General features: G+C 62.1%; 4 protein-coding genes across 8 annotated transcripts; 2 read left to right on the top strand and 2 right to left on the bottom strand.

Moving 5' to 3' along the window:
* The first annotated feature begins 201 nt into the window (after window positions 1-201).
* TADA3 (transcriptional adaptor 3) lies at window positions 202-2,691 on the top strand. Of its 2 annotated transcripts, XM_061357219.1 has the most exons (8): window positions 202-429; window positions 519-769; window positions 871-976; window positions 1,110-1,251; window positions 1,381-1,484; window positions 1,580-1,689; window positions 1,788-1,973; window positions 2,045-2,691. In XM_061357219.1, the coding sequence occupies exons 1-8, from the start codon at window positions 223-225 to the stop codon at window positions 2,235-2,237; spliced, it is 1,299 nt and encodes a 432-aa protein (XP_061213203.1). In that variant the 5' UTR covers window positions 202-222; the 3' UTR covers window positions 2,238-2,691. The 2 variants fall into 2 exon arrangements, with proteins under 2 accessions (XP_061213203.1, XP_061213202.1); XM_061357218.1 differs by having other exon boundaries at window positions 1,110-1,484.
* Window positions 2,692-3,269: 578 nt separating this feature from the next.
* Window positions 3,270-5,971, top strand: CAMK1 (calcium/calmodulin dependent protein kinase I). Its single transcript, XM_061357220.1, has 11 exons — window positions 3,270-3,410; window positions 3,944-4,075; window positions 4,355-4,429; window positions 4,499-4,637; window positions 4,710-4,836; window positions 4,923-4,998; window positions 5,093-5,205; window positions 5,312-5,390; window positions 5,473-5,560; window positions 5,639-5,765; window positions 5,838-5,971. Exons 1-11 carry the CDS (start codon window positions 3,292-3,294, stop codon window positions 5,891-5,893), a joined length of 1,131 nt encoding a protein of 376 aa, XP_061213204.1. The 5' UTR covers window positions 3,270-3,291; the 3' UTR covers window positions 5,894-5,971.
* Window positions 5,972-6,415: 444 nt separating this feature from the next.
* OGG1 (8-oxoguanine DNA glycosylase) lies at window positions 6,416-7,970 on the bottom strand. The gene is made up of 7 exons (XM_061357221.1): window positions 7,765-7,970; window positions 7,453-7,682; window positions 7,201-7,380; window positions 6,947-7,125; window positions 6,728-6,869; window positions 6,599-6,648; window positions 6,416-6,525 (listed from the first exon to the last, which is right to left on the bottom strand). The coding sequence occupies exons 1-7, from the start codon at window positions 7,887-7,889 to the stop codon at window positions 6,454-6,456; spliced, it is 978 nt and encodes a 325-aa protein (XP_061213205.1). The 5' UTR covers window positions 7,890-7,970; the 3' UTR covers window positions 6,416-6,453.
* A 473-nt stretch (window positions 7,971-8,443) lies between these two features.
* Window positions 8,444-20,505, bottom strand: BRPF1 (bromodomain and PHD finger containing 1). 4 transcript variants are annotated; one of them, XM_061357215.1, is made up of 13 exons: window positions 19,738-20,498; window positions 17,309-18,268; window positions 15,110-15,266; window positions 13,895-14,026; window positions 13,438-13,566; window positions 12,097-12,409; window positions 11,179-11,493; window positions 10,313-10,600; window positions 10,085-10,232; window positions 9,442-9,578; window positions 9,239-9,357; window positions 8,974-9,128; window positions 8,444-8,879 (listed from the first exon to the last, which is right to left on the bottom strand). In XM_061357215.1, the coding sequence occupies exons 1-13, from the start codon at window positions 20,331-20,333 to the stop codon at window positions 8,696-8,698; spliced, it is 3,633 nt and encodes a 1,210-aa protein (XP_061213199.1). In that variant the 5' UTR covers window positions 20,334-20,498; the 3' UTR covers window positions 8,444-8,695. The 4 variants fall into 4 exon arrangements, with proteins under 4 accessions (XP_061213199.1, XP_061213200.1, XP_061213197.1 ...); XM_061357216.1 differs by having other exon boundaries at window positions 11,179-11,490; XM_061357213.1 differs by having other exon boundaries at window positions 9,239-9,578; window positions 11,179-11,490; window positions 19,738-20,505.
* Between the last annotated feature and the right edge of the window lie 239 nt (window positions 20,506-20,744).

Raw genomic sequence — 20,744 nt, 5'->3', positions numbered from 1 at the left:
CTTGGTACGCGCCTGTCAGAGCTTCCATATTAGGGAAGCGAGATGGAAAGAGGACCGGGCCAATGAGCGATGGGCACTGGGCGTGGCTGGGCCAATCGGAGAGCGCGAGGGGCGGGGCGAGCACCACCGACGGCGGCCGGAAGGGGCGAGCGGCCCTGCAGCCCCTCGCTCCGCTCCAGTGTTCCCCCCCCGGTTCCGCCGTAGCCCCCGGTGCCCGCCGCCATGTCCGAGCTGAAGGACTGCCCGCTGCAGTTCCACGACTTCAAGTCTGTGGACCACGGGAAGGTTTGCCCGCGGTACACGGCCGTGCTGGCCCGCTCCGAGGACGACGGCATCGGCATCGAGGAGCTGGACACGCTGCAGCTGGAGCTGGAGACGCTGCTCTCCTCCGCCAGCCGCCGCCTCCGGGTGCTGGAGGCCGAGACTCAGGTGCCGTAGGGATGCTCCTCATCCCGGTCCTGCAGCTGCCTGCATCCCTCCCAGCCCGGACCCGAGCGCGGGTATCGCTCTCTTTCCAGATCCTGACGGATTGGCAGGACAAGAAGGGCGACCGGCGGTTCCTGAAGCTGAGCAAGGAGCACGATGTGGGCACCTCTGTCAAACACGGGAAGCCCAAAAAGCAGAAGCTGGAGGGGAAAGGGGGGCACGGGACCGGGCCTGGCCCCGGCAGGCCCAAATCCAAGAACCTGCAGCCCAAGATCCAGGAATACGAGTTCCAGGATGATCCCATTGACGTGCCCCGCATCCCCAAAAATGATGCTCCAAACAGGTGGGTGTCGGGGCGGCTGAGGTGCCTGGAGGGAAGGGGTTGTGTGCCAGCTCCTGCAGGATGCCCTGGGGCTCTCCATCACAGCTCATCCATCCCCACAGGTTCTGGGCATCGGTGGAGCCGTACTGTGCCGACCTCACCAATGAGGAGGTCAGAGTCCTGGAGGAGCTGCTCAAGCCGCCGGAGGATGAGGCTGAGCATTACAAGGTGAAAAACCCCCAAGCCCATTTCCTACCCTCCCTTTGCCCTGCACCTCACAGCCAGCGTTCCTGCCCGGAACGATGCCACGGTGCTGATGAGGCAGGAAGCTCCGGGAGCTGTGCGAGCCCTGCTCCTGCAGATCCCACCCCTGGGGAAGCATTATTCCCAGCGCTGGGCCCAGGAGGACCTGCTGGAGGAGCAGAAGGATGGAGCCCGGGCCGCAGCTGCTGCTGACAAGAAGAAAGGTGTCCTGGGGCCCCTCACCGAGCTGGACACCAAAGGTGCTGCTGTCCCCAGCCTGACAGCGCCTGGAGGGGTTGGGAGCATCCCCACCAAGCCCTGGGGGTGGAAGGCGTCCTGGCCTCGCTGCTCACCTCTCTTTGGGGCTTTTCCATCTTGCTTCCTTGCAGATGTTGACGCTCTCCTGAAGAAGTCAGAAGCCCAGCATGAGCAGCCAGAGGACGGGTGTCCCTTTGGGCCCCTGACGCAGCGTCTCCTGCAGGCCCTCGTGGAGGTGAGTGGGCTCCGTGGGGCTGTGCCGTGCCCGTACCCCATGGGGCAGTGCCACCACGCTCCAGCGCTGTGCCCACTTCGTGCTCTGCTCACCAGGAGAACATCATCTCCCCCGTTGAGGACTCCCCCATCCCCGAGATCTCCGGCAAGGACTCGGGTGCTGACGGTGCTGGAACGTCTCCCCGCAGCCAGAACAAGCCCTTCAGGTGAGCGGGCGAGCTGGGCCCGGGGCTCGGTGCCTTCCCTGCTTGGTGCTGAGTGCTGGGGAGCGTGGTGGGAGCAGCATCCCCTCTGCGCCCCGCAGCGTCCCACACACCAAGTCCCTGGAGGGACGCATCAAGGAGGAGCTGGTGGCCCAGGGCCTGCTGGAGTCCGAGGACCGGCCTGCAGAGGACTCGGAGGACGAGGTCCTGGCGGAGCTGCGCAAGAGGCAGGCGGAGCTCAAGGCGCTCAGTGCCCACAACCGCGCCAAGAAGCACGAGCTGCTGCGGTGAGAGCGGGCAGGGATTGGGGTGCAAGGGCAAGCAGGAAGGTGTGGACGTGACACCCCCGTGTCCGTAGGCTGGCCAAGGAGGAGCTGCACCGGCAGGAGCTGCGGCAGCGCGTTCGCATGGCTGACAACGAGGTGATGGATGCCTTCCGCAAGATCATGGCAGCCCGGCAGAAGAAGCGAACGCCCACCAAGAAGGAGAAGGACCAGGCTTGGAAGACCCTGAAGGAGCGGGAGAGCATCCTCAAGCTGCTGGATGGGTAATGGGGGGCTGAGGAGGCCCCCCCCCAGGCCATGGACTTCAGCAGCCAGGGGTGGTGGCTGTGTCCCTGTCACCTGCAAAGTGCCAGCGTGCCTGTGCTCACCGTGCAGTGTGGGACAGAGGGGTGCAGGTGCCTGCATGCCCCAGGCCTGCTTGGCCACCCGACATGGGGCTGTCACCCACCCAGGAGACAGGAGGGTCCCCCCCTCACCAGTAGCTTCCACTCCTGTGTCCCTCTGTTATTCAGGGAGGGTGACACCAACCAAGGGATGGACATCGATGGTGGCTGTGGTGCAGTCCCCACAGTCCCTTATCCCTCCCCATGGCCCTGGGGGGCTTATCCCAACCCTCCAGTTGGGGTGTGGGGTGGGAAGGGTCACACTGGGGTGATACCCGGGCTCCCCATGTACTGTTGTTATCTACCACCGTGTAGAAATAAAGGCAGCTCTGGTGTAAGCAATGGTGTAATGGCTTTGGGGATATTTGGCCGGGGGGGGGCGGGGCAGGATGCTATAGGGTGGGTCCTGCTTATACTGGGCTCAACGTGAAGGGGACAACACAATCCCAAGGTCCCCAACCCCTCCGCACACCCCCATGAGATGGGAATGGGGGGGATGTCCCCAAACCCACGTGTGCGTGTGTCCATATCCCCCCTTCATCCCGCGCCGCCAAACTCCCGCGTAGCCGCGCGCGTCCGCGCCAAACCCGGCCCTTCCCATTGGGTGGCCACACCCCCGTTCCCCGTGACGTCAGCGCTGGGAGGCGTCACCACCGCCGGGGGCCCGGGGCCACCGCAGAGACGTCGGTAAGGGGTGAAGGGACGGTGTTGAGAGGGGGGGAAACGGGGGAAACGCTTCATTATGGGGACCCCCAAACGCACCCAGAAGCGTTGCTTGGACCCTTCCCGGTTCCCGCCGCTGCGGGCGGGCACTGGGAGGGGCCCAACGCGTCTTCCCCCCTCCAAAACACCCCAAACTCCGTTATCCCCATCACCACCTCCCATGGACCGCATCCCTTTATCACCCCCGTTGTGCCCGCACTGACCGCGGTGGTGTCATGGGTAGGACACCGGTGTCCCCACGGGGCATCATGCCGCTGGGGCAGGACCGATCCAGCTGGAAGAAGAGGACGGAGGATATTCGTCGGATCTATGAGTTCCGGGAGGTCCTGGGCACGTGAGTTGTGGGAATGGGGTGGGATATTCCAGTGATAAAACCCCAGTTCGTGGTGGTGGAATAGCAGCAAGTCCAATGCTGGACCAAATGCCGGTTGGGAATGGGATGGAAGGGGACGGGCAGGGGGTTGTGGTGCTGTGTGACACCTCCCTTGCGTGCCGGTGACAGTGGCTATCCCACCAAGGATCCCCATGCTGGTGGCACAGGGGTGCCCGATGCGCTATAAGGCTCTTACACCGGATTAGCAGGTTAATTCCGGCAAGGCTTAGGGAATGCCGGCGGCCACCTTCCCACCTGAGCACTGCTCTCACCCGTTGGGACGGGGCTTCCCAATCCCATCCCCATCACTACTCACCCTCAGCCTTATCCTGCCTGATAAGGGGCCAGTGCAGCCGCAGCGGGAGGGATGCGGCTGCTCCATCCCTGCCTGTCCCGTGGCCCGCTCCCTTTCCTCCTATAAATAGCAGGACTTTCTCCCCGTTGCCATGGTCCCCGCGGCTGCTCCGGCCACGCTCACCCCTCGCTCCCCATAGCGGGGCCTTCTCCGAGGTGGTCCTGGCGGAGGAGAAGGCGACGCGGAAGCTCGTGGCCATCAAGTGCATCGCCAAGAAGGCGCTGGAGGGGAAGGAGACCAGCATCGAGAACGAGATCGCCGTCCTGCACAAGTAAGGGCTGGCCCAGCACCGGCAGGGGGGTGCCCCAGCACCGGGGTTTGGGGGGGTCCCGCTCTGTGTCCCACTCCCCATCACCCGGCGTGACTCCCCCTTGCCAGCACCCATCACTGTGTGTGCTGTTCCCAGTGCCCAAAATAGCCGTTGGCGCGTGATGCCCCGCGGCACCGAGCCCGGATGCTCTCTATATGGTGGGGGCCATGGTTGGGGGGCAGTCAGGAGCCCACTCACCCCCCCACCCCCCTTTACCATCTATCTCCTCCCCCCTTCCAGGATCAAGCACCCCAACATCGTGGCCTTGGATGACATCTATGAGAGCAGCACCCACCTCTACCTCATCATGCAGCTGTGAGTGATGATGGGGGGCACAGGGGGGGGGTCCAGAGGGGGCCATGCTGACCGTGCTGCCCCCCTTAGGGTCTCGGGGGGGGAGCTCTTTGACCGCATCGTGGAGAAGGGTTTCTACACAGAACGGGACGCCAGCGCCCTGATCCGGCAGATCCTCGACGCCGTCAAGTACCTGCACGACATGGGCATCGTGCACCGCGACCTGAAGGTGAGCAGCTGGGGGGGGGGGACACACACGGACCCCACTGTCACCCCCCTCCTGACCGCCCCCTCCCCGCAGCCCGAGAACCTGCTCTATTACAGCATGGACGAGGACTCCAAGATCATGATCAGTGATTTTGGGCTGTCCAAGATCGAGGGCTGCGGCAGCGTCATGTCCACGGCCTGCGGCACCCCTGGCTATGTGGGTGAGCGCCTGGGTGCGGGGATGGGGTATCCCCCCCCCCCACTCCGGGTTGGGGTCCCCCTTCACCCCTGCTGTGCCCCCATGCAGCCCCCGAGGTGCTGGCGCAGAAGCCCTACAGCAAGGCAGTGGATTGCTGGTCCATCGGGGTCATCGCCTACATCCTGTATGTGCCCCGCATCCCGCCCCAAACCCCTCCGTGGGGTCCAGTACCCCCAGAGACACCCAGTGATGGTGTCCCCCTCCCTGCCGCCCCCCAGGCTCTGCGGTTACCCCCCGTTCTATGATGAGAACGATGCCAAACTCTTCGAGCAGATTCTGCGGGCCGAGTATGAGTTCGATTCGCCCTACTGGGATGACATCTCGGATTCGGGTGAGTGGGAACACCGGGGTGGAGGGGTGGGGACACCAGTGTGGTGTCACCGTACCGGGGGAGCAACAGGCACCGGTGCTGATGGCTGCTCCATGCCCCATCCCAGCCAAAGACTTCATCCAGCACCTGATGGAGAAGGACCCCTGCAAGCGCTTCACCTGCGAGCAAGCCCTGCAGCATCCCTGGTAAGGGGGATACCCATCACCGTCTGCTCCCCATAACTCACCCCACATCAGCCATGGGGCACTGACCCCTGTCCCGCGCCAGGATCGCTGGGGACACGGCGCTCGATAAGAACATCCACCAGTCAGTGAGCGAGCAGATCAAGAAGAACTTCGCAAAGAGCAAGTGGAAGGTGAGCACTGGGTGCTGGGGGGCTATGGGGGGGTTCAGGTCACCCCACGGCAGCTGAGGGACACTGTGGGGTCGGCAGCAAGCTTTCAACGCCACGGCCGTGGTGAGGCACATGAGGAAGCTGCAGCTGGGAACCAGCCAGGAGGGCCCTGCACACACAGCACCAACCAGCCCCGGAGAGCGGCTGGAGGGGGGCACCAGCAACGGTGAGCCCTGACCCCCCCATCCCCATCCCCATCGTGTCCCCACTGGGCTCTGACCCCCGGCTCCTCCCGCAGGGTCGCACCATGGGCGCCTGCCCCCCAGCAGAGCCCAGCGTCTGCCCCCGCACTGAGCACAGCCCCACACGGACACGTCCTGGGGGGCTATGGGGGGGGCCCGGCCCTCCCATGGGCACCGTGTGGGGTGGGGAGCCGGGGGGGGGGCACTGTGGAGGCACCCAGCCCTGATCCCCCTGAGCTGTGTGGGGCTGCCCCACACTGCAGGCTCACAGCACAGCTCTGCACTGGAGCAGCCCCCAGGAGAGCCCCCACCACCACCACCACCATGGCTTGGGGCTGTGTCCCGAGCCCCCCATCACACCCCCCCCCATCACCCCACATCTGCCCCGGCACTGCCCCACACCCCAGCATGATCAAGGAGTTTTCCAAATGGATGTTTCTATTTTAATGCTTGTAATAAAGACAAGAGGCCAACGCTGCTTGGCTCTGCCCCGCCTGGGGGGGGCACACACAGCCCTGACCCCCCCTCATCAGCCTCACTGCCCAAAGGCAGCAGCTCACCCTATGCACACAGCGGGCAGGGGACAAGCACCCCAGGCAGCAGTGACCCCCCCATAGCCGCTGATGGGGGGCTCTGTTGCTAAGGGGTCCCATCACCACGGGGGTCCTGCCTTCAGCTCTCCTTATCCCGATCCCGGCTCACAGGCAGCTCCCGGCCCTTGTGGAGGTCAGCGCAGAAGAGGACCTGGTGTGGGGAGGGATGGGGTGAGTTGGGGGGTGAGAGCTGAGCCCTGCGGTGCCGGGGGTTGGGTACTCACCGCCTGCGCCCAGCCGGCGCGGGGACCCCACAGCCCCCGGAAGAAGTCGCCTGTGGATAGAGGATGAGCACCGGGAGCATCATCCCCATCCCGGGGGTCGCACACGTCCGGGCCCAGCGCTGCCCTCACCGATCTCCTGGTGCGCCCGCGGGGTGATGCTGCGGCCGCCCAGCTCCATGCCATAGCGCTGCCGCGCGATGCGCCACACGTGGGTATCCACCGGCACCGCCTCCGCCTTGTCCAGCGCCATCAGGCACACGCAGTCAGCGACCTGCTGCCAAACCACACCATCAACCCCCTCCGTTCCCAACTCCTGCTCCGTGTCCTGTCCCCATCCGCGGTACCCACCTTGGTGCCCACACCAGGCAGCGTGCACAGCACCCTCCTGGCCTCGGCGTAGGGCACGGTGCGGAGCTGGTGCAGCCCCTCGACGCCGAGCCCCTCGGTGATGGCGCGCGCGGTGCCGCTGATGAACTTGGCTCGGTACCCGAAGCCCAGCGCCCGCAGCCGGGCCTCAGCATCATCGCCTGGTGGGGACACAGAGGGACATCAGGGCTGGATGCCATCAATGCCATGGGCACAGCGGTGTGGGGACACCGGACCTGTGAGCGCTGTGAGGGCAGGGAAGGCGTGGAAGGGCTGAGCATCGAGGTGGCAGAGGTGGCGGCCGAAGGCTTGGCAGAGCCGCTCGATCATGGCGGTGATGCGGGAGACGTGGTTGTTGGAGGTGCAGATGAAGGAGAGGAGGCACTCGACGGGGTCCTGCCGCAGCACCCGCACCCCTGTCGGAGGGACGGGGTAAGGGGGCACCGGGTGGGCGCTGTGGGTTCCCCCCCGCGGCGGGGTCACCTCACCTGGGAAGTCTTTGGCCGCCTGTCGGAAGAGGGGGTCCGCGGCCCCCCAGGCTCGGTACAGCTCCCGCAGCCCCACATCCAGCTGCAAGAACTCCCGGAGGAGCCGGTCCGTGCCTGCGCCCGCCTCCCCGCCGTACACCGTGTACCAGAGCCGGTCGCGCTCCTGCCGCAGCGTCCACACGGTGCCCCCCAGCACGCCCGTCCAGGACCCGGGGCTGCTCTCCCTCCATCTGCCGCACATTGGGGTGTTGGGGGTAACGTCGGGGCCGACCCAGAGGCCACGGGGATGGGCCCGGGATAAACCGAGCTCACCGGAACGTCTGCCCCGACGGCAGCACCAGGTCCAGCCGCAGCTCGGCCGCCGGGCAGGGCAGGGCCCGCCACAGCGCGGGGCTCTCCGATGGGGTGTCCCGGAGCTTCATCCCCGCGCCCCGCATCCCGCCCCGCACCACGGGGCTCCCCCTCCGCGCCGGCGCCGCTTTATCCCCACACTTCCGGTCCCAACCCGGAAGCGCGGTCCGCCCCGTTCCCGTTTCCCGCTCCCGTTCTTGTTCCCCGCTCCCGTTGCCCGCGCCCATTCCCGTTCCTTGCTCCCTCTCCGTTCCCGCTCCTGTTCCGTTTCTGCTCCCGTTCCCCGTTCCCGTTTTAGTTCCCCATTCCTGTTCCCCGCACCCATTCCCGTTCCTTGCTCCCGCTCCCGTTTCCCATTCCCGTTCTCTGCGCCCATTCCCGTTCCTTGCTCCCGCTCCGTTCCCCGTTCCCGTTCCCCCCCCCGTTCCCGCTCCTGTTCCGTTTCTGCTCCCGTTCCCCGTTCCCGTGCCCGTTTTAGTTCCCCATTCCTGTTCCCCGCGCCCATTCCCGTTCCTTGCTTCCGCTCCCGTTTCCCATTCCCGTTCCCTGCGCCCATTCCCGTTCCTTGCTCCCGCTCCGTTCCCCGTTCCCGTTCCCCGCGCGCAGCGGAGGTTTTTTATTTTCTAAGAATCAATAGATTTTCTTTTTCTTCCTTCAAAATAAATACAAACAACGTCCGAACGCGGGGCCGGCCGGGGGCTGGGGCGGGGGGGGGGCCGCGTGTGTGCAGCCGGAACACAGCAACGGCGGGGCGCGGCGGGAGCGGGCACCGGGACGGTGACATCCCAGCCCGGCGGGTGCAGACCAGCTGCACGGGACCCCCCCCCCCCCCCCCCGAGCCCCGTTTGCCCTGAGATTCGGCGGGGAGCGGCCGTCGAGGGGGGGGCCCCGCTCAGTCGCTCTCGCTGGAGTCGCTGCTCTGCTCGCCCTGCACCTTGTTGCGGTGCTGCATGGCGCGGTGGTAGGCGATCTGCACCGACTTCCGGATGTTGGACTTCCGACCTTCCAGCATTTTTTCCTTATCCAGGTCTTGGTTCACCCCCAGTGGTACCAGTTTGGTCCTGGGCAACCACTGCCTGCGGGGAATGGGGCAAAACCTCGTTTGAGGGTTACAATCGTCTCCGGTTGCCCCCTCCCCTCCCACAACAGCCCCCGGCGCCCCAGCCTTACCAAGTGCGCTTGTTGTCAAAGAAGAGGACAAGGTAGAGGTGCTCGCGTGCTTCCTGAGTCATCTGCTCCCCCAGCTTCAGCACCTCCAAGGGGGGCACAGGGATGGGGACGCCGTGGTGGAACATGCCTTCCCGCGGCATCTTGGGGTCGATGATCTGCAGGGATAACGGGGAGCACTGAATGGAATGATGGGGACCCCCTCCCCAGCACCACTCTGCGGGACTGAGGGAGCCCTGATGGTGTGCAAGTGGCTCCTGGTACTCACCAGCGCGGGGTAGGAGGGGTACCCCCGGCACTTCGCCCACACCAGGTCCAGAGCATCCAGGGAGGAATCCTCATCCTCGGAGAGCCAGCCCGCACCACGGCCCATGCCCTTGCGCACCACTGGGCCGGAGGAGATTGGGGTTAGAGGAGAGTCAGCTGCTGCCACCCTGGGTGACAGTGACAGCCCCCAGCCACCCCACTTACTGCCGTGCCCCACGCCTCGCCCCGTGCCCACGGAGTAGGATTCGTTCTCTGTCCCCGACGTGTCCTCGCTGCTGTCCTCCGGGAAGTTCACTCGGGAGAAGGAGGGTTTCCCTCGGCCCTGCTTGGAGGGTGTTGTGCTGCGAGAGAGGGAGCAGAGCTGTCAGCAGGAGCCGTGGTGAAGCTTCCAGGCTTCCGAGCCTGGAGGGACACCAGGGCTCATGGGCTCCAACCACTGGTCTTGGCACTGGGAAGGACTTGGCAATGATGGTGCTTCTGCTGGGGCTCACCCGGTTTTCTGGTGCTTCAGCCAGACCCTCACCCCATTTCACCCATGAGGCCCCAAAAGATGTGCACGGCTCCAAAACAGAGCCACAAGCAGGGGGATCCTGCAGGAGCTGGCTGCTGGAAGTGCCAAGAGGGAATTCCTGGTTCACACTCCCTACTAGCCCTTTGCTGCACACTCACCTTTAGGTTTTACACCATAGAAAGGCACAAACCCCACATCTCTCTAGGGTTTAGCTAACAGCAGCCATGCTGCAGGAGGGTGAATGGAACAGGGACCACCAAATGGGCTCCTTATGCAGCAGCTCAAGGCTGAGAGCCACCCACTGCCCCCATGGGCAGCCCCCATCAGGGCCGGTACCTGGTGCGGTCTGAGGCAGCGCTGCTGCTGCTGCTGCTGCTGGACTCGGAGTCGGAGCTGCTGCGGGGCAGGTTGCAGTCGTTGCGGTACACCAGGAAGCTCTTCTTCACCGGCTGGTTCCCGCTGCTGAAACCGTTGGCTGGCAGATCTGCAAAGCACCAAAGAGCATTGGAACCCCACGGGACCCTGTCAGCCACCCGGCTGCAGGGGGGGACCTGCGGCACCCACCCATGGGAGCATCTTCAGTGGACTTGTCACTGTCGCTGTCTGAGCTGGAGCTGGGCCGTGGGCTTCGCCCTCGCTTCCTCTGCCGCTGGGAAGAGCCCATGATGGGGAGCTGGGGGGGCCCGATGGGGCTGCTGCCGTGCCCAGGGGTGATCTGGCTGTCTCGGTTCTTCGGGGGGCGGCCCGGGCGCTTTGGAGGTCCTGCAGTTTTAGGGTTCTTCTTGGAGAAGAGCACTGAGGTCCTCCTGCCAACTTCATGTGCTGGGGTGGAAGAAGAATTGGGACCCAGACCTGGAAAAGGGAGGAGGAGAAGGTGTCAGCTGCAGCCCATGGTTCCTGCATGGACCACACAGCAGCAGCAGCAAGGAATAGCTTCATTTCTTGGGAACGTTATCCCAGAAGATCCTCCATCCTGAGCTTTGCCTGCGCCCTCAGGGTGAAGCTATCCAGTCTGCCAGCAGTAAAACTCAGATGGGGACATCAAAGAGCATTCCACCAGCCAGGGATGCCTTCTTGTCTCCCAGGCAATCTCAAAGTAGGAGTCAAGATCAGGAAGGAAGCAGCTGAAAAGCTCCACTGCACCCTTGAAAGACAAAGTCCCTAAACGCTTCCTATTTGCCAAAGAGCCCGGATGAGGTCAAAGTTCTGCTTAGGGAAGCAGAACTGGGATGCAGAGGTGACAAACCCTCAGTGGTACCTGGCAGCTCTGCCTGGAGCCTTTGCTGTGCTCCCCATGAGCCCAGCATCTCCACCCTGGAGGCAGGGAGCTGGTGGCTGGCACTTGAGGGCATTTGGAGCTCATCGGCTGGGGCTGCTGCACCCTCACCCTGTGCCCCATCCAGGCAGGCAGGGACATTGAGAGCAGGTACCTTTGCCCGTCTCCTGGCTGCTGCTCTCCTCGGCAGCACTGTCTGTCTGCAGGTCCTTCTCGCAGGGGTTGTGTGCCTGCAGGCCCCCCCTGGCCGAGGAGCCGTGCCGCTCCAGCCCGTCCCGGCCCAGGTCCCGCGGGTGGGCGAGCTTCCTGCGCAGGACCGTGATCTCCTTCTTGATCATCTTGGCGCGCCGGGAGCGGCCGATGCTCTGCTTGCCGGCGTTGACCTCATCCAGCCGCTCCAGCAGGATCTTGAGCTGCTCCTCCAAAGGGAGGTGCTTCTGGTTCTCCGAGAGCAGCAGCCGCACATCTTCTGGGGGACAAAGAGGAGCAGATGGATGAAAGGAAACTGGGAACTCCTTGGAGCTGCTCTGCCTGAAAGGGCAGGTTCCCCACAGAGGGAAGTAGCCGAAGTGGCACCAAACACTCATGAACATGGGAAGACCTGGAGAAGGAGCCCTGTGGGAAGCAAGGTGGGGAAGCCAGCGTGGAGAATGCCAGGGTTCCCATAATCTAGGGCAAGGACACAGAAGGAAAAAGAGAGGGGGATTGTAACAGGAAAAACAAAAGACAAAAGGCTCCTGAATCATTACAAAGCAGGGGAGTTCCCTGTCTGAGCCTAACCCATGCTGGAGCAGGGAAAAGAGGACTGTAAAGGGACCCTTCTCGGACAAGCTGTGCCTGGTGGTGGTCCCCACTGCCCAGACACAAGCAGAACTACAACCATGGAGCCAGTGAGCTCTGGCTGAGGGGTATCAGGAGCTTTGGAGCAGCCAGCAAAGCCCACAACTGGGGGAAAGGGGAAGCACTCGGCTCTGACAACAGGGGGGGGGGTCAGTCCTTCCAACCAGACAAGCCTCCAGCCTTGGAGCCTCCAAGCAGCCCTCACACCCCAGGCCAGGGGATGAGAACCCACCATCCTCGATGTCTTGGACCTGAGCCTCTTCCGCCGTTACGCAGTGAGGGAAGTGCATGCCTGTCTCAAAGTCAATGCCCATCTTCTCAGCCTGCCGGCGAGCCTGCCGCAGCACAGCACCTCCCTGCTCCCGCAGGCGGATGGCTGCCCGGTAGAAGATGGTGTCTTTGGCGTTGTATTTCAAACAGTTGTTGATGATCAGGTTGAAATCCTCCTCGAAGTCGTCGAAGTTCAGGTAGCGATAGGCTTCCAGGTTTTGTTTCATTGTCTGGAAGTCCATCGGCTTCTTGATGTGATCCAGGTAATCCGGGACCTGCATGAGGAAAGAGGCAGAGCTAAGAGCCTGGGAGCCAGCCTCAGCATTACCTGCTCCAAGACAACAGTGGTTAAAGGAATGAGGTATCACTCCCTGTGTTGTGCCCAAATGCACATCGGGGAATGCCGTCTGCTTGTGCAGCTTGAGGAGCAGCAACGCCTCCGGAGCAGGAGCCCATGTGCTGTGCTCAACCTGCTCCAGCAGATAACGCGCTCTGAGGCGGTTTTACAGCTCCAGTGCACTTGCCAGCACCCTGTCCTCTCCTCCTGCCTGCAGGCAGCTGGGATCCAGTATGCTCCATGGCATTCCCTGAGGGATGAAGCTGCAAGGGCAGCCCCCAGGGGGAGGGTGAGTGCAGACAGGTAAAACAGAACTGGCAGCACTGGCTGCAGGGGGGACTGTGCAGTGTTCCCCCCAGCTCTGCTGGGACACCTCCGTGCTGACCTGCCTGCAGTCTGGGAGTCAAACCCTTTCCTATGCTGTGCTCAGTGCATCACCTAGCAGAGGCCTTCATGAGAGGACAGGTAAGAGGGTGCTGCTTGTGTTCTTGGCTTCCCAACGGGAATGCCCAACTGCTCACAGACACGAGGGGGGCACCAGCAGTACATGAAGAGGAAGAGCTGAGTAATGTGCTCCAGCCAGCACCAGCTCTGCTCCCTCACTGTAAGACAGACACTGAGGTGCTGGAGCAGGGCCAGAGAAGGGCAACAGAGCTGGTGCAGGGCCTGGAGCACAAGTGTGATGGGGAATGGAGGGACCTGGGGGGGTTCAGTGTGGAGAAAAGAAGGCTCAGGGGGGACCTGATCGCTCCCTACAAGTGCCTGACAGGAGGATGGAGCCAGGAGGGGCTGGGCTCTGCTCCCAAGGAACAAGGGATGGGACAAGAGGAAATGGCCTCAAGCTGCACCAGGAGAGGTTTATACTGGAGAGGCAGCCCCTGGGCAGCCCTTGGCACGAGCAAGGGACGAGTCGGAGTGAAGCATAAATCTGGGAGAGGGGGTTCTTACTTCGTAGATTTCTGTTACCTCAGACAGAGGGACCGGCTCGCTGAAGATGTTGCCTGTGTCTTTCTCCTGCAGCTGCTCCAGAGTCTTGCGAAGCAGGATGAGGAAAGGGGTCAGCTGCATCTCCAGTGCTACCTGCTGCACCTTGATCTGAAACAAGAGCAACAGAGCGGGGCTGAGCCCCCTGCCCAGCAGCAGGGACAGTCCCTGGGGAGCAGCAGTGCAGAGCTGCAGGACAGTGGCACCGCTCCTTGCAGGACAGTGCCTGCTCCTCACCCCTGTGTGTGGGGAGCAGAGGTGCACACCAGATCCAGCACATCCCACCTGAGCCTTGCAGAGCAGCCACCTTCACTCAGAGCCACCGGGGCGAGGCACAGCACGGCTGAGGGCACCCAGCACACACCTTAGAGTGCTCTGAAGAGCTGCCCATGCTCCTGCCCACCCCAGCAGCTCCCCAGGGAGGACACAGGGTCGTTACCGTCTCTCTCTTGAGCTTCTCCCGCTTGCGGATCAGCTCCACCAGCAAGCGTGCCCGCTCTAGGTCATGGCGGAGGCGCTGCCATGACTTCAGCTGCTCCTTCAGGGCCCAGTTCTTATCCTCAGTGTCTCTCTGCGGGAACATCAGAGACCATGAGCTGACAGGAGATGTGTTCCTATCTCCACCTTCCTGACCGTGTGCTGGGGCTCCTCCCTGGCAAAAGGAACCAGCATGTTTGACCCTCTGGTTTAGCAAAGGTCCCAGTTCCCTCGTTGTAACCTAAGTGCGTGGTTCAGACACAGGCTGACCTCTAGGCAGAGTGGAGTACCTGCCCCCTGGTTACCAAGCCCTTAGGATGCCAGGAGGTGGACATCCCAAGCTTCTGGAACTAATGTTCCTAACACAGCTGCCCAAGAGCACAGAACAACACCAGGGTCTGTGCTGCTGGTCAGAGCTCCAGCAAAGAGCAACAGGGCAAAAAGGGAACATAGCTCTGGTTGCTTTCACTTCTGGAGCACCAAAAAATGCCAGCTCTTATTCTGCCATAGCCAAAGATGAGCAGAAGCAGCATCAGCCCTTCTCTAGAAAATGTAAATGCGAGGGGGCAAAGGCAGGAGAACCCCCTGCCCGGTCACAGGCCTCAAAAGGCCCAGGAAGAAAGATTTGGAGCTCAGACAAGGAGCCAGAAGGAAAATCTTCCTCTCTGGCATCAACGACTTCACATCTGTGAAGCAGTGACTAAGGGCTGAGGCAGACAGTGGGCTGGAAGCAGCACCCACAGGGAGTGCTCCTGGAGCGGTTTCAGGAACTGGGAGAGAGGCCTTGGATCTTTCCAGCCTGTTTGTGGAGCTCCCCAGCCACCCCTCTCAACACTCACTGTTGAGCAGCCTCAGCCTAGAGCCACTGTGACAGGTCTGCCACCGCCACCAGCTAAATGAGGGCACAAAGCAGGAGGTAACTGCAGAGCAGCATGAGAGGGCAGGATTCCCCTCCTGTGGCAGGCTGCCAGTGCTGCCTGGCACATCTCTCAACACAGAGAGCATGAAGTGAAGCAGCAAAAGCAGCTGGGGCTGCCCTTGTTGAGGCTGCCCTTCCTCACACCCCTGACCCCCTTCTGCGCCTGCAGGCACCACAAAGGCTCTGAGCCCACCGCTCCAAAGGAAGGCAGAGGAAGCACACATACACACACAGGCAGGATCCCTGCAGCCCCCTTACCTGGTCACAGTTCCTCTGTGACTGCAAGTGTGTCTGGAGGCGGCGGAGCAGGGGGACGCCGTTGCGGGACTGTCTCTTCAGCGTCCAGTAGCTGTGCAGCCTCTGCATGAACTGGCTCTTCCTCTGGATGGTCAAACGGTTTGTAATCTTGCTGAGCCTGAAGGAGGGAGAGGAACCACAGAGCCCATCAGCAAGGCAAGCCTGGGGAGAGGGAGCAGCTGAGGAGCTTCCTGGGGCTGAGGACACCCTTTCCCATGTACCACCAAGTGACCCAGGGCTGCTGCCCCCCGCCCCCCCCAGTCACTCACAACGGGGGACACCAGGAAACATCCAAAACCAGACGTTTCCTTTCTACCCCCTGCCAACTTTTGGGCAAAAGGCTGGGAGGGTTCAGGGTACAACACATCTGCATGGGGGGCTGGACCTTTAACACCTCCCACAGTCCCCAAGACCATGAGCATTATGGCACTGTTATCCCCAAACCGTTTTCCTGGCTCAGGGCCACTCACAGTGACAAAGGCCCTGGACAAATGTTACCAGACAAACTCAAGCCCCAGAGAGCCCATAACTTGACCAAACCTAGCAAAGAGTGAAGGGGGAACAGGAGGCACAAGCACAACAAAGCTCCTGTCTGATCCCATAGCACCACAGAAGGGATTTTCCTGCTGTCTGCAACAGTAGAAAGCCTGGAGGGGCTGGGACAGCCTTGTTCTGTAAAGCTGGGCTATTGGGAAGCTGGAGGGATAAAGCCCCAGCATTGCCTCCGCGTCCCACAGGGGATGACCTGACCTGCATCCACATCAGCTAAAGAGGCCAGGGAAGGCAGCCCCATGTGCCATCACCAGCCAAGCACAGCTCCCACAGGAAGACATTTGGCATCCTGGCAACAGCCCTTGAAGAATAATTGATCCCAACAGGAAGGCCTGGGGAGAGGCTAACAGCTTCTAGCTCAGTGTGGGTTTCACTGTGAGCACAGTGATAGCAGCAAGAGCTTCCAAACTGCCTGCCAGTGCATCCACACGTGAGGAAAGAGGCTCTAGCTACAGAGCAACCCCGGGTGAGCACAAACTTAAGGTTAGGGTATAACCAGACCGTGGCAAAAAGCTGCAAGGTGACAGCAAGACCCAAAACCATCTTAAGGGTGTTTGTGCCTTCCTGGGAGCCCTCGGGGTTGGGATGTGACAGAAACACGACCTCTGGCAAGGCCTCAACTACCTTCCTGTGCTGTGAAGCCAACCTCGGGACAGTTGTGACCCTCACAGGCGAGAGTCCTGGCCCTTTTCAGACACCCCTTGCAGTCCTTCTGCACCCCACTGCTGCCTGGCCCTGAGGCAGAGCCACTGCCTGCAACAGGCACAACATGCTGAAGAAGCCCAGCAGAGGGGAGGATGAGCTGTGCACAGGGATCCCAACAGACAGCTCTCTGCTCCAGAGCCAAAACAACCCCTGGGGTCAGCCCGTTTCCCAGGCCTGAATCGCTCCCACACTTCTCTCTTTTCCCCAGCACAGCCCCAGGAGAATCAGAGAATCCCAGCCTGGTTTGGGTTGGAAGGGACCTTAAAGCTCCTCCAGCTCCAACCCCTGCCACGGGCAAGGACCCCTTCCACTGGAGCAGCTTGCTCCAAGCCCCTGTGTCCAACCTGGCCTTGAACACTGCCAGGGATGGGGCAGCCACAGCTTCTCTGGGCACCCTGTGCCAGCGCCTCAGCACCCTCACAGGGAAGAGCTTCTGCCTAATATTTAATCTTGATCTAAGAGCCTAAGAGCTCATCTCAATCTCCCCTCTTTCAGTTTAAAACCATTCTCCCTTTGCCCTATCACTGCATGTCCTTGTAAAAAACCCAAACAAGCCTCAGCAGGAAGTTCCCTCCTCCCTGCCTGATTTACTCCAGTGCCTGAGGTCAGCACAACAGGAAAGGAGTGGCGGGAATCCCCAGCTGCTTCCTGACACATCCAGCCAAGTTCTTTCTCTGCCATTACACTAACAGCAGCTATTTCCTGCCTCACTGAGGGCCCAGGAACCTCTGCAGGGCAGCGCATCTCTGCCTCTACACAGGACTCCCAAAGGAAAGCACCAACAGCCCTCTGAGAGAACAAGGTGAAAAGTCTCTGTGTGAAAAGCTAAGGAGAGGAGTGGGACATGAGGCACGGAGAAAGGGAGAAGCTTCTCCACAGTGCAGGGAGGGCGGTGGGTCATACCTGTGGGGGGGGATGCAGGGCACAGACACCACGGGCGCTGCGGCTCGTTTCTCCGCCAGGATCTTCCTCGCTTTCTTCATCTTGATCCTCGACTTGGCCTTGGCCTTTTTGACCTTCTCAGAGCTCCAACCCTTGCCCTCGTCCTCCTCCTCCTCGTCCTCCTCCTCGCCCTCGCTGTGGGACAGGGCGGGCAGCCTGCGCACGGAGCCCGGCGGTGTGTGGATGTCGCAGTAGGCGGTTTTGCGCACACTGAAGGAGGTGCCGTTGGCCCCAGTCTCCCGCACGGGCTCCATCTTCATGTAGAGCCCGGCCTGCTGGGCGCAGGTGACATGAAAGGCTGTGTAGCAGTTGGCTTTGTGACACTGGATGCAAGCCCCGGAGCCACGCTGCTTGCAGATGTAACAGGTCAGCTTCCAGCGCGCGGGCGGTATGTGCTCAATGCTGTCGATGGGCTCCAGGAAGACAGTGTTGGCAAAGCACACCTCCGGGATCCACAGGGCACACACCACGTGTGCCCAGCGCCCGTCGTCCGTCTGCTTGAAGGCCCCCCCCTTGTTTGGGCAGAGGGCACAGTCCACGGCCCGTGAGGGTGACTGCAGGCACCGTCTGCAGAGCCACTGTCCCTCCGGGATGTAGGGCACCCCGTAGCACTCCTGGTGCACAGCCAGGTTGCACATGTCGCAGAAGAGGATGACGTTGCTGTTCTGACACTCCCCGTCGTTGCAGATGCAGCAGACGGCGTCCTCATCCACCAAGGCGTTCGGATCGCCCTTGTTGTGGCTCTCAAAGTAGGACTCCTTCTCCAGCCTGTCCATCAGGTACTCAAAGATCTCCTGGGGAATGGGACTCACGCCTTCGGTCTTCCGCCGCTCGTTCATGATGTCCAGCCAGATGTAATCTTCCTCGTCCATGTCGTACTCCACCTCTTCATCCAGCTCCTCTGCCGACTTCTCGATGTACCTGGAAGGAAAGCACAGGAGGGTGAGAGCACAGCCAGCGGGGGCTGGAGCTGCTCAACTGCAGCTCCTGCAAACAGGGGAAGGTTTAAATGCTCTGGCCAAGCTGTAAATCAACATAAACCAAACAGGGATAACGCAGGAATGCGCAGCAGCAGGAGGTGCAGCTGCACCCTGAGCCGTATGTCGGGCACGACATAGACAAAACAACTCAGCTAACGGGTGAGGTACAGGCCTTGGGGACTTATCAGCACAAGACTGGAGCCTGCATGAGACACCAAGTAGGTGCCAGATGCTCTGGAGACAGCAGCCTTGTGCCCAAGACACAACAGCAGCGGGGGATGGAGGAACCATGCTCTGTTATCTCTCACAGGGGGGCCTTTCACTCCGATTGCGGGTGGGGGGATGTTATTTCATAGAAACACTGAATTGTTTTGGTTAGAAGAGACCCTAAGGCTCCTCCAGTTCCAACCCCCTGCCTCGGGCAGGGACCCCTTCCACTGGAGCAGCTTGCTCCAAGCCCCTGTGTCCAACCTGGCCTTGAACACTGCCAGGGATGGGGCAGCCACAGCTTCTCTGGGCACCCTGTGCCAGCGCCTCAGCACCCTCACAGGGAAGAGCTTCTGCCTAAGAGCTCAGCTCAGTCTCCCCTCTGGCAGGTTCAAGCCATTCCCCTTGGCCTGTCCCTACAGGCCCTTGTCCCAAGCCCCTCTCCAGGTTTCCTGCAGACCCTTTAGGCACTGGAGCTGCTCTAAGGTCTCCCCTTCAGGAGCCTTCTCTTCTCCAGGCTGAACCAGCCCAGCTCTCTCAGCTGCTGCTCCAGCAAGCGACAGGAACCACCCCACACCATGGCAGTGAGCGCTGCCACAGACACCTCAGGGGGAGGCCTTTTTTCTAGCATCCTGACCCAAAATAACATCATTATCTCATCCCTGGAACACAGTGCCAGTGCTCACCTGGGCAGTGGTGACCAGGAGAGCTGGGGGGGGCCACACGAATGTTACTCTGGTTCACTATTAACTCCCTGCTTGAGGGATTATTTGGCTCCCAAACCATTCATGGAAACAAAAGAGATTTCAGTCTGACAACAGACACATCTTACAGGTACCCTTGGTACTGAGGAGATCTGGAGCTACCCCAGCACACCCCCAAAGAGCAGTGTGGGAGGCAGACGGACACATTTGGGTCTTGTTATGATTATATGCATTGTCTCAGCAAGGAAAGAGCACAGCAATCAAACTGCCAGCAATGACCTGAGCAGCAACCAAGACCTGTGCAGGTGCACAGACCCCTCAAAACCAGAGTGTGACACCAGACAGAGCTCCAGGAGCCTGAAGCCACGGGATGACCAGCTCTGCAGGACCCAGGAGAAGCAGACCAAGGCCATTTCCACAAGCCACAGACAAGCTGCCTGTGCACAGTGAGGCTGATCCTGCCTCCAAACCCAAGGCACGAGTGGCAGCAGCCTCCTACCTGTAGTAGGACGTGGGGCGCGGCGGGGCGTCTGGGGTGTCCTGCTCCAGCTCCCGGTACACCACCTCGGGCAGCTTGGGCGTGGTGCCAGCCGAGGCGTTGTGGTGATGGTGGTTGGAATCCTTACGCTTCTCCTTGTTCTTGTGCTTGCCGGATTTCTGCGGGACGCTGGGGGTCTCCGTGTTCTCCTTATTGCTTCCGTTCTCAGGCACCTCCTCGGGCACCTCCTCATCCTCGGACACCACATCCAGGTTATCGAAGATGCTGATGCGATGGACGCGGCCGTGCAGGTCCACCTCCACCATGCGCTGGGCTTGAGCGTAGGTCATCACCTCCCTGCCCGGAGACTGGGAGGTCTCGGAGGGGCTGGGCGACTGCTTGTTGGCGGCGCGGGCCTGCCGCCCCTTCTTCTTGTGCTTGCGCAGCGGGGTGTGCTGCGGCGGCGGCGGGTTGTCGTGGTCATAGTGGTACAGGTGGTACTCGATGCCGCTGTAGCTCTTGTAGATCTTGCGGCAGGTGCCCACCGGGCACTCGTACGGGGGTTTGGTGGCCCTCAGGTTGTGGCAGAAAGTCTTCACGTCGAAATCTACGCCCATGGCGAGCGGGGGGCTGAGGGGGCGCTCAGCGGGGGAGCCAGGCCCAGGCCAAGGCCAGGCCCGGCCGCTTCCCCCCGCCCCGGCCCCGCCGCCCCCTGCCCGGCGCCCCGCCCGGCCTCCCTCCCTCCTCTCGCTGCGGGGCCGCGCTCACCGGACGCGGGGCCTCTCTCAGCGGGCGGGTGCGGGCGGTGGCTCCATGGGCAGCGGCGGCGGCGGGCCCGGTGCGCCCGCAACAATGGAGGCTGCGGCGGCGCCTGGCGCGGGGCGGCCGCTGGGTAAAGCGCCGCGACGCCCTTAGCAACCGCACTTTCGACACGGGCCAGCCGGGCTCGGGCAGCGGGCGGCGGGGAACGGCGGGAGGCGAAGGAGGACGGCGAGAGCGTGGCGAGAGCGTGGCGAGGGAAGGGGCGG

Source organism: Neopsephotus bourkii, unplaced genomic scaffold, assembly GCF_033783945.1.
Source record: "Neopsephotus bourkii isolate Nb327-2 ecotype Australia unplaced genomic scaffold, CSIRO-AGI_Nbou_v1 NB_887, whole genome shotgun sequence".
Lineage (NCBI taxonomy): Eukaryota > Metazoa > Chordata > Aves > Psittaciformes > Psittacidae > Neopsephotus > Neopsephotus bourkii.
This window is presented reverse-complemented; position numbering and strand designations above follow the sequence as displayed.

Bases quoted from the DNA above. Each gene is read 5' to 3' on its own strand.
- TADA3 (XM_061357218.1), top strand. From the start codon at position 223: ATGTCCGAGCTGAAGGACTGCCCGCTGCAGTTCCACGACTTCAAGTCT. The intron at 770-870 runs GTGGGTGTCGGG...CCATCCCCACAG, and splicing joins AAAAATGATGCTCCAAACAG to GTTCTGGGCATCGGTGGAGC. The intron at 977-1,109 runs GTGAAAAACCCC...CTGCTCCTGCAG, and splicing joins ATGAGGCTGAGCATTACAAG to ATCCCACCCCTGGGGAAGCA.
- CAMK1 (XM_061357220.1), top strand. From the start codon at position 3,292: ATGGGTAGGACACCGGTGTCCCCACGGGGCATCATGCCGCTGGGGCAG. The intron at 5,391-5,472 runs GTAAGGGGGATA...GTCCCGCGCCAG, and splicing joins CAAGCCCTGCAGCATCCCTG to GATCGCTGGGGACACGGCGC. The intron at 5,561-5,638 runs GTGAGCACTGGG...TGGGGTCGGCAG, and splicing joins TCGCAAAGAGCAAGTGGAAG to CAAGCTTTCAACGCCACGGC.
- OGG1 (XM_061357221.1), bottom strand. From the start codon at position 7,889: ATGCGGGGCGCGGGGATGAAGCTCCGGGACACCCCATCGGAGAGCCCC. The intron at 7,683-7,764 runs GTGAGCTCGGTT...AATGTGCGGCAG, and splicing joins CCGTCGGGGCAGACGTTCCG to ATGGAGGGAGAGCAGCCCCG. The intron at 6,870-6,946 runs GTGGGTACCGCG...GTTTGGCAGCAG, and splicing joins TGCCTGGTGTGGGCACCAAG to GTCGCTGACTGCGTGTGCCT.
- BRPF1 (XM_061357212.1), bottom strand. From the start codon at position 20,333: ATGGGCGTAGATTTCGACGTGAAGACTTTCTGCCACAACCTGAGGGCC. The intron at 12,410-13,437 runs GTAACAGAAATC...TTCCTCATGCAG, and splicing joins AGCCGGTCCCTCTGTCTGAG to GTCCCGGATTACCTGGATCA. The intron at 10,233-10,312 runs GTGGGTGCCGCA...GGTGCTTTGCAG, and splicing joins CACTGAAGATGCTCCCATGG to ATCTGCCAGCCAACGGTTTC.